General features: G+C 37.1%; 1 protein-coding gene across 1 annotated transcript in view; it reads left to right on the top strand.

Annotated features, from left to right (window-relative positions):
• Nucleotides 1–635: 635 nt before the first annotated feature.
• The window catches only part of NKAIN3 (Na+/K+ transporting ATPase interacting 3), a 360,954-nt gene continuing 350,891 nt past the window's right edge, over nt 636–10,698 (top strand). Inside the window, exons 1-2 of the mRNA XM_012647907.1 lie at nt 636–701; nt 754–891. Coding sequence (XP_012503361.1) covers nt 636–701; nt 754–891 — 204 coding nt within the window. The remainder of the gene's footprint in view (nt 702–753; nt 892–10,698) is intronic.

The following is a 10,698-nucleotide window of genomic DNA, read 5'->3' as shown; positions in this document are numbered from 1 at the left end:
TATGTGTATAATGCAACTATAATAAACTGTGGCATGTCTGAAATAGTTATGGCCCATAATTTCTGTTCGGGTATTCAAAAAAGGATTTTACTTAAGCTAAGATGAATTTTCATGTAGGTATATGTTCTCAAGAAATATGGTTCAAAGGGACTATTTAATTCTAACTTTATTATACATCATGGTCTTGAGCCCAGAGTAAGTAAAGACATAAGCCTCATTTTGAAAAGGTGGTTAATAATTATCACAACTAGCAGTCTAATGAAAGGAAAAGAGACAAAACAGATCTGGCTAATGAATATTTCCCAAGAAAAGTAGGGATGTGTAGGAGTTTTTGGTTTTTGTTCATTGTGCAAAATGATGCTAGTTCTAGTATTGCAAACCTGAAATTATTATTTTTTATTCCAAGTATGTTATGCTAAGCCAATCTTTTTATTAAAAATAATGAATTAAAGTCACAAAATATCTATCTGGATTTTCTACTGTAGAAAATGATTCAAGAAGTATATCTCTAACTCTCCAGATAGGTTAAAAATCTATTTATAATTGAAGTTATAACACTCAAAGTTATCTTAGCATATTTTCTGAGAGAAGTTGCATAAAATAGTACATGAAATATCAAAATTCTAATGATAATGATGTCTGAAAGTGTGATTGACATTGAATATTCAGTCTTTTCCAGCCACGAAATAAAGATTAAAATGGTATGATGATGCTTGGATTAGATTCTAATGGACTTTCTTTGCTTTGTTGTAGCTCTCAGCATTAGAGAGGCAGATCTTTGACTTCCTTGGTTTCCAATGGGCACCTATTCTTGGAAATTTTCTACATATAATAGTTGTCATATTGGGTTTGTTCGGAACCATTCAGTACAGACCTCGCTACATCATGGTGGTAAGTCTTATTTTTATCATGTCACTTCACATAAACACTACAAAATTATTATAAGAATATGAATAAAACAATTTAAGTGGCCCACTCTGATATGATGTTGTATTCCTGTTCTACCCCCCAGATATTCAATTCTGTTAAAAGACGACAAAATGAATGTTTTACAGTGAGAGCAAAGCAACATGCCCATGATGTGAGGTGATACTAATTCTAGTATTGCAAGCCTGAAGTTATTATTTTTTATTCCAAGTATGTTATGCTAAGCCAATCTTTTTATTAAAAGTAATGAATTAAAGTCACAAAACATTTATCTGGATTTCTACTGTAGAAAATGATTCAAGAAGTATAGGGTGATCCACAGTGTAACTGATTTCAAGGTTCACAAAGAAATTTAAAATAGGGTTTGGACAGAGTAGGACGTCTGGTTATGATGTTTATGCTATGATAAGTTGCAATGTGCATTAACAATCCGTGTATCAATGTATTAATCTATCATTAACTTTCAAGGACATCTGTCACTAACCCTAAAAAGCCAACCTATCTAATAATTGTTTAACCACTGAAGACAATAATATAATTTAATTTTAATTGATTTAGGTCATTATAAGTGCATGTACTGATGGATATTTAGTATACACTCCTAATGTATTTCATACTGTATGTTACTGAATTTTTCTCCGTTTTGTCAAGGTAAATATGAAGCATAAATCCACTCTCCAAGCTATGCCAAACATGGTGAGCTCACATTCCATTGCAGAACAATTTAATGAGGTATAGGCTTTGATCCACAATCTAATGGAAGTTATTCACAGTAATTAGTTGTCTTTTCTGCAAAAAGATGGCAGAATTGTAGGCTACCCATGTAAGAAGGTTGTGAGAAATAACAAACATATATAAGTAATTAGAAATAGAAGTAACATATTCTAAAATGCTCATGGAGTCTGAGTAAATGTACAGCATTCAGTAGAATTATTGCATGCTTCCTTACAATGTGGTGACACTGCCTTACTAGAAGAAAACCATAGACTTAAAGACATCCCATCTTTTAATTTCGATTTAATCCATTCACATCTGTGGAAAAGAACGAAGTTATAAAGTTTTCCATAAGTGCACCAATTCTCTATTTGGAGTCTCACAATTGGCTTTTTGATATCTTTTTTCATGTCACAGAGGTGTAGATAACTGGCCCGCAGACCAGACGCTGTACTCAGATGGCCCCGGAGCATTTGATGTTGCTCAGTTTGCTAAGTAAACAAATTCTGCTTTACTTTTCTTCCCTTAAAGATAGCCTTTCCTAAGCCACTGCGTAATCTACTAGAAGGGCATTTCATGGAGTTGAACTTGCAGGTAGATGCTTTAATGTCATGCACAAGATCAAACTACTACTGGATTCTAAGTATGTTCCAGGTTGTTATTGTGAATATAGAGCACTTTTACTCACCACAGACTTTCTGTCTTATGATGTTGGTGTTCTGCTGAGGCACAAAATGCCAGTTGTCTGTGAAATCATAGATGGCTTCTACAGAATGAAGTTGTAGGTATACGTTAGTGACATTATCCTGTCCTATTGCTTTTACATACTAAATATCAATATTAGCCCTAAGTGTTGTTCACACAAGTACTGCCTTGGTTGAAGGATGTGCCTTTTCTCTCCCATATATGGATGTTCCTGCTTACTCTCGGCCTTTCTCCCTTCGTAAATGTTCTTTGTGCTTTTCCTAAATCACTGGTTTAAAACCCTCACTGGCTCCTTAGCAGGATAAGATCTAAGAATATCCTTTCCTGATGCACCTGCCCAAGTTCATGTCTCAACATCCTTTCTTTTTTTTCTTCCTTCCCTCCTCTCTTTTCCTTCCTTCCTCCCTCCCCTCTTTCCTTCCTTCCTTCCTCCTTTTCTTCTTTCTCTCTCCCTCTTTCCCTTCCTGCCTTTTTTTTCTAACTTCCTTCCTTCCTTTTTTCATTTATTTATTCATTCAAAAGATATTTATTGAATTTCCACTGTGCATTTGGCATTGTGGTCAGTGTGGACTACACTGGCGAGCAAATACAGCACATTCTCTGCCTTCCTGGGTGCTTACCTTACAGTCTAGTGAGGGGAGATATGCCTTTATCAAATAATTGTCCACATAAATGTTCAATTACAACTGGGATAAGTGATACAAAGGAGCACATTGTGCCATGAGATGACTAAGGGGGGTCTGACCCTAGCATGGCAGCAGGGTAAGGCACCCTGCAGAAGTGCCTGGGAGGGGAGATCTACAGGATGAGAGTGGGAGTGAGTCCAGCAGTGAAGAAGGAGGTGAAGGGGTTCTTGCCAGGAAGTACCACAGAGCACACAGTAGGAGGACTATAGCAGTAGTTCCCATTCACTCATTAGCATGTACTGAGGACCTACTATATGGTGCTAAGGCTGGATAAATAGGAAAGAATTCAAATTTCAGAGTCCCTGCACTCCAGAAGCTCGTTATGTAAGGAGCGAGGAGGTGCAGGGGCCAGGCTCTCTGGAGGTGGGGAAATGGCAGGAAAGAGGAATGAGACTAGCAGTGGCCCACGGCCTGGGAAGGGCATGAGCCAGATACAGAGACCTGAAAGGGCAGACAGTCTGTGCACTTCAGTGTCACATACTTTCTAATGCTCCCTGACTCTCCAGCTCCTTGTTCTGGTAGCTTTGTGTGGTGTCTGCGCCTCGCCTCTGGCAACATTTTCTCAGTCCGTCATGCACACCCACTCCCATGCACTTTAATGGCTAACCACTCCAGCTTCCTTGCCTCTGTTTCTTGAGCATGATTTATAATTTCTTCATGTTTATGTCTCCCCTACTAGGCAAAGAGCTCTTTGTGACCATAAAATGTAATTGGTGCTCAATGCATATTCATTTATCGCTCTTTCCATCTAGGCCCTACCAGTTCTGAGTGCACCTGTGATAAAGCTGTTGTCACCTCTCTGTCTGGTACATTTTCCTCTGCTTCCCTCTCTCCCTTCTCCCTTCTGTGTATAGAGGAAGGCAGTTTCAGTTCTTTCAGAATCTCCAAAAAAAAAAAAAAATTAACAGTACAAACAATCCATGTTTTTGCTCATTTTGATTCCCTCATTGCATGGGTTATGGCAACCAAATCTCTATCATTTTATTTGCTATCTTATGTAAGATCTTCTCCCAGGAAGGGAAGAAAAAGGAGTCAGTGAATTGGCAGGAAATCCCTCCACATCAGACATGTCATTTGGGTTAACCTTGGCAAGCATCTTACACGGTATATATTAGCTGCCCTAATTTCACAGACAAGGAGAGTGGTTAGAAAGGTTAGGTGACCTGCCCAAGGAACAGGCTGTAAGCCGCAGAGCTGGGTGTGTGTTGGCCTCACTGCTGTTATCGTTAGGTTCACGAAGCTGCTCTGGCATGAACTGTGCCATGTTTCCACCATCAGATTCCAGAGGAGATGTTACCACAATCAGTGTAAGTTTTCATTTTGGAAATGATCTTGGCCTACCTCTCAGCCAATCCTAGAATATCATTACCCACATGGGATTCCAGATTACCTCTTATTCTAACATGGTTATAAATTGTCTATTTGAGAAAAATGCCTGGAGAATCATTAATCCATGAGTATAGGAAATCTTTTCACAAAGAGTGCTTTTTTAGGAATATCATGTTGTTATCTGGGAAGGTGCTTAATACGATTTTTTGAGGGGGGTCACACAACAGACATTTATTTTTAAGCTGTTTTTATGAATTACTTTTGTTTGAAACTAAAATTGGTAGTCTGTAATTAATCCTGGTATGGAAAAAGCTGAAAATGCAATGTGCCGCTATCATATTTACCAAGGTTTGCCTCAAGAGGCACCAACTTTTACATAGCAAGTGAAAGTAATCCTGGAGCAGAAATTCATACTGACTTTTCAATGAGCCGGGAAAGAGCTTTGTGATTGCAAGAGAATCACTTCTGCTATTTTTTAGTATCGGTTTCCTTTATTGGCTGAAATAATTACCAACATATGCTAATTAAATTTAATGCATATCAAACTAACAAACATTTTAGAGCACAAAGTATGTACTAAGTGCTCACAGAGAGGTTAATAAAATACATCTATCCACCACAATAATGTAACAAAGCTCACAGTCTAGTTTTGCAAAAACACAGATAATAAGTCACTGCCATTTCTGACAACGAACAGGGTTCATCATAGTTGAATTTTAAGAATTAATCATTTTTATGAAAATGGTTTATGTAAAGGACCATGAGGAACATGCTCTCCAATGTCTATAGGCAAATTTCCAAACTCCTTACAGAGTAAATGAAAGTATATAAAATTGCTCCTTTACATCTCTCTCCTGTACCTTCTGAACTCCCCACTTGCCCTCCTTGCCATCTCCTCATGGAAAATGATTATATTTTCCAAAGAACATGCTGTCCTTGCCTCCTCAGTTTGCACAGAGCGCAACTTCTGCCTGAAATGCCCTAATCTCCTCATCCTCTCAGAAAACTCTTAATAATCCTTCAACTAAATTGTCTCTGGTTTTTAAAATTTCAATAGATTTAGGGGGTACAAGTGAAGTTTTGTTATGTATACATATTGTATAGTGATGAAGTCTGGGCTTTTAGTGTACCCATCCCCCAAATAGTGTACATTACACACAACAGATAATTTTTCATTCTTCACCTCCCTCTCATCTCCTCCTTTTTTGAATATCCAATGTCCATTATATCACTTCCCATGACCATGCATAGCTATAGATTAGCTCTCACTTACAAGTGAGAACATTCCCACTAACAACTTGAACAAGACAAGGGTGCCAACTGTCACCACTCTAATCAACATAGTGCTGGAAGTTTTAGCCAGAACAATCAAGCAAGAAAAAGAAATAAAGGGCATCCAAATTGGGAAAGAAGAGGTCAAACTATCGCTTTTTGCTTATTATATGATCTTGTATGTAGAAAACTCCAAAGACTCCACTAAGAGACTCCTGGAATTGATAAATAAATTCAGCAAAATCTCAGGCTACAAAATCAATGTACACAAATCAGTGGCATTTCCATACACCAATAACAGTAAAGCTGAAAATCAAATCAAAGACTTAATACCATTCACAACAGCTACAAACAAAATAAAATACCAAGGAATATACTTAACAGAGGAGGTGAAAGATCTCTACAAGGAGAACTACAAAACACTGGGGTAAGAAATCCCAGATGACGCAAACAAATGGAAAAACATACGCTTACCATTGTTAAAATACCTATACAACCCAAAGTGATTTACAGATTCAATGCAATCCTCATCAAAATACTAGCATCATATTTCACAGATCTCAAAACATTAATCCTACACTCGTATGGAACCAGAAAAGAACCTAAATAACCAAACCAATCTCATGCAAAAAGAACAAATCTAGAGGCATCATATTACATTACCAGACTTCAAAAAGAACAAATTTGAGAGGCATCAATTTACCAGACTTCAAGCTATACTACAAGGCTACAGTAACCAAAACAGCATGATATTAGCACAAAAATCATGACATAGACCAATAGAACAAAACACAAAACCCAGATATAAAACAATCTACATACAGCCAACTGATCTTAGAAAAAGCAGAAAACAACATACACTGGGGAAAAAAAGTCCTATTTAATAAATGATGCTCATAAAATTGCATAGCCACATGCAAAAGAATAAAACAGGACCCCTATCTCTCACCCCTCAGAAAAAAGAATTCAAGATGGATAAAAGACTTATATATAAGGCATAAAACCATAAGAATTCTAGAAGAAAATGTAGAAAAAACTCTACTAGATATCACCCTACGAAAAGAATTTATGATTAAGATCCCAAAGGCAATAATGGCAACAACACATATAAATAAAGAGCTGATTACATTAAAAAGCTTTTGCACAGCTGAGAAAATAATTATCAGAGCAAAAGAAAATATTTGCAAGCCATATATCTGGTAAATGGCACAGAATCTACATAGAACTCAAACAAATCAGCAAGAAAAAAACAAACATCCCTATAAAAATGTGGGCAAATGATATGAAAAGAAGTTTTTCCAAAGAATATAGACAAATGACCAACAAACACATGAAAAAATGCTCAAGGTCACTAATCATCAGGGACATGCAAATGAAAACCACAATAAAATATCATCTTATGCTAGTCAGAATGGCTTTTATTAAAAAGTCCAAAAACAATGAATGATGATATGGATGCAGAGAGAAGGGAATTTTTATACACTGTTGGTGGGACTGCAAATTAGTACAACCTCTATGGAAAACAATATGGAGATTCCTCAAAGAACTAAAACTAGACCTACCATTTGATCCAGCAATCCACCTACTGGTTATCTAACCAAAGGGGAAAAGTCATTTTATCAAAAAGACATCTGCACTAAAATGTTTATTGCAGCACAATTCACAATTGCAAACATGTGGAATCAACCCAAAGGCCCATCAATTCATAAGTGGTTTACCAAATGTGGTATATTTACACCATGGAGTACTACTCAGCCATAAAAAAAAAGAGTGAATTAATTCCTTTTGAGCAATCGGATGGAAATGGAAATGATTATCCTAAGTAAAATAACTCAAGAATGGCAAAAAAAACCCCAAAAAACACATGTACTCTCTAATAAACTGGAACTAAATAATGGGCACACATGTGCACAGAGGGAAGTAAAAGTCATTGGATATCAACCAGGAGAGAAAGGGAACAGGAGAGGGTCTAAAACCTACATAACAGTACAATGAACCCTATTAGGGTGATGGGCACACATATAGCCAAGACTCAGGATTACAAAAGGTGTCCATGTAAAAAAAATATTTGTACCACCTTCATATTCTGAAATGTATTTATTTATTTGACCATATTACAGGGGTACAAATGTTTAGATTGCATACATTGCCTTTGTCCCACCCAAGTAAGAGCTTCAAATGTGTCCATTCCAAGGACGGTGTGCACCACACACATTAGGTATGAATACACCCATCTCATCCTCCTTCTTCCCACCTGTCCAACACCCAATGAATGTTACTGCTATACATACACATAAGTGTTGATCAGTTAATACCAATTTGATGGTGAGTACATGTGGTGCTTGTTTTTCCATTCTTGTGATACTTCACTTAGTAGAATGGGCTCCAGCTCTATCCAGATTAATACAAGAGGTGCTAGATCACCATTTTTTGTGTGGCTTAGTAGAACTCCATGGTATACATATACCACATTTTATTAATCTGCTCATGTATTGATGGGAACTTGGGTTGTTTCTACATCTTTGCAATTGTGAATTGTACTGCTATAAACATTCTACTGCAGGTGTCTCTTTTACAAAATATCATTTTTTTCTTTGGGTAGATGCCCAGTAATTGGATTGCTGAATCCAATGGTAGTTCTACTTTTAGCTCTTTGAGGTATCTCCCTATTACTTTCCACAGAGGATGTACTAGTTTGCAGTTCCCACCAGCAGTGTATGAGTGTCCTGTCTCTCTGCATCCTTGCAAACATTTATTGCTTTGGGACTTTTTGATAAAAGCCATTCTCATTGGAATTAAGTTATATCTTATTGTGGTTTTGATTTGCATTTCCCTGATGATTAGAGATGTTGAACATTTTTTTATATGTTTTTTGGCCATTAGTCTGTCTTCTTTTGAAAAATTCTGTTCATGTCCTTTGCCCACTTTTTGATGGGGTTGTTTGATTTTTTTCTTCCTGATTTTCCTGAGTTCTATATAGATTCTAGTTATCAGTCCTTGATCGGATGTGTATCATGAGAATATTTTCTTCCATTCTGTAGGTTGTCTGTTTGATTTTGTGACAGTTTCCTTGGCTCTGCAGAAGCCTTTTAATTTGATCAAGTCCAATCTACTTATTTTGGTGTTGCTGTGATTGCCTTTGGGGTCTTCTTCATAAATTCTTTTCCTACGTCAGTGTCTATAAGAGCTTTCCAATATGTTTTTCTAGAATTCTTTTAGTTGCATGCCTTATGTTTAAGTCTGTTATCCACCATGAGTTGATTTTTGTGAGAAGTCATAGGTGCAGAGCCTGTTTCAGTCTCCTACATGTGGCTATCCAATCTTCCCAGCACCATTTATTGAATAAGGATTCCTTTCCCCAGTGTATGTTTTTGTCTGCTTTGTCAAAGACTAGATGGCTATGTGAGGAAGGTTTTATATCTGGGTTCTCAGTTCTGTTCCATTGTTCTATGTCTCCGCTCTTGTGCCAGTACCATGCTATTTTAGTTACTATAGCCTTGTAGTATAGCTTGAAGTCTGGTAAATTGATGCCTCCCAAATTTGTTCTTTTTACTTAAGATTGCTTTTGCTATACGGGGTCTTCTCTGGTTCCATACAAAGCATAGAATTATTTTTTCTAGAACTGTGAAAAATGATGTTGGTATTTTAATGGGGATTTCATTGAATCTGTAGATCACTTTGGGTGGTGTAGACATTTTAACAATGTAGATTCTGCTGACCCATAAGCATGGGATGGTTTTCCTCCTGTTTACATCCTCTGCTATTTCCTTCCTCAGTGTTCCGTAGTTCTCCCTGTAGAGAGGTCTTTCACCTCTTTAGCTAAATATATTCCTAGGTCTTTTATTTTGTTTGTTGCTATCATGAAGGGTATTGAGTCTTTGATTTGGTTCTCCTTTTGATTGTTGTTGGCTTATAGGAATGCTACTGATTTCTGTACATTGATTTTGTAACCTTAGACTTTACTGAATTTATCAATTCCAGTAGTCTCATTGCAGAATCTTTGGGGTTTTCTAGATATAAGATCATATGGTCAGCAAAGACTGACAGTTTGACCTGTTCTGTCCCCATTTGGATGCCCTTGATTTCCTTCTCTTGTCTGATTACTCTGGCTAGGACATCCAGCACTATGTTGAATAGAAATGGTGATAGAGGGCAGTCTTGTCTGGTTCCAGTTCGAAGCAGGAATGCTTTCAATTTTTCCCCATTCAGTATGATGTTGGCTGTGTGTTTGTCATTTATGGCTTACATCATTTTTAGGTAAGTCCTATCTATCCCTATTTTATTAAGCGTTCTTATCATAGAAGGGTGCTGAATTTTGTTGAATGCTTTTTCTGCATTAATTAAGAGGATCATATGGTCTTTATTTTTACTTCTATTTATGTGTTGATTTACATTTACACATTTACATATGGTGAACAATCCCTGCATCTCTGGGATGAAGCCCACTTAGTCGTGATGGATTATTATTATTATTTATTTCTGCATATTATGGGGGTACAAATGTTTAGGTTATGTATGTTGCCCTTCCCCCCATTCCTCCCCTGAGACAGAGCTTCAAGCGTGTCCATCCCCCAGACGGTGCACATCGCACTCATTATGTATGTATATACCCCTCCCCCTCCATCTGCTCAACTCCCAATAAATGTTATTCCCATATGTGCACTTAGGTGTTGATCAGTGAAACTAATTTGATGGTGAGTACATGTGGTGCTTATTTTTCCATTGTTGGGATACTTTACTTAGTAGGATGGATTCCAGCTCCATCCAGGAAAATACAAAAGGTGCTATATCATCACTGTTTCTTATAGCTGAATAGTACTCCATGGTATACATATACCACATATTATTAATCCACTCATGTATTGATGGGCACTTGGGTTGTTTCCACATCTTTGCAATTGTGAGTTGTGCTGCTATAAACATTCAAGTGCAGATCTCTTTTTTATAGAATGTCTTTTGTTCTTTTGGGTATATGCCCAGTAATAGGATTGCTGGATCAAATGGTAGATCTACTTGTATCTCTTTATCTCCATATTGCTTTCCACAGAGGTTGCACTAGTTTGCA

This window comes from Propithecus coquereli, unplaced genomic scaffold, assembly GCF_000956105.1.
Source record: "Propithecus coquereli isolate 6110/MARCELLA unplaced genomic scaffold, Pcoq_1.0 Scaffold277, whole genome shotgun sequence".
Lineage (NCBI taxonomy): Eukaryota > Metazoa > Chordata > Mammalia > Primates > Indriidae > Propithecus > Propithecus coquereli.
The sequence above is the reverse complement of the archived record's forward strand: the minus strand, read 5'-3'. Positions and strand labels throughout refer to the sequence as shown.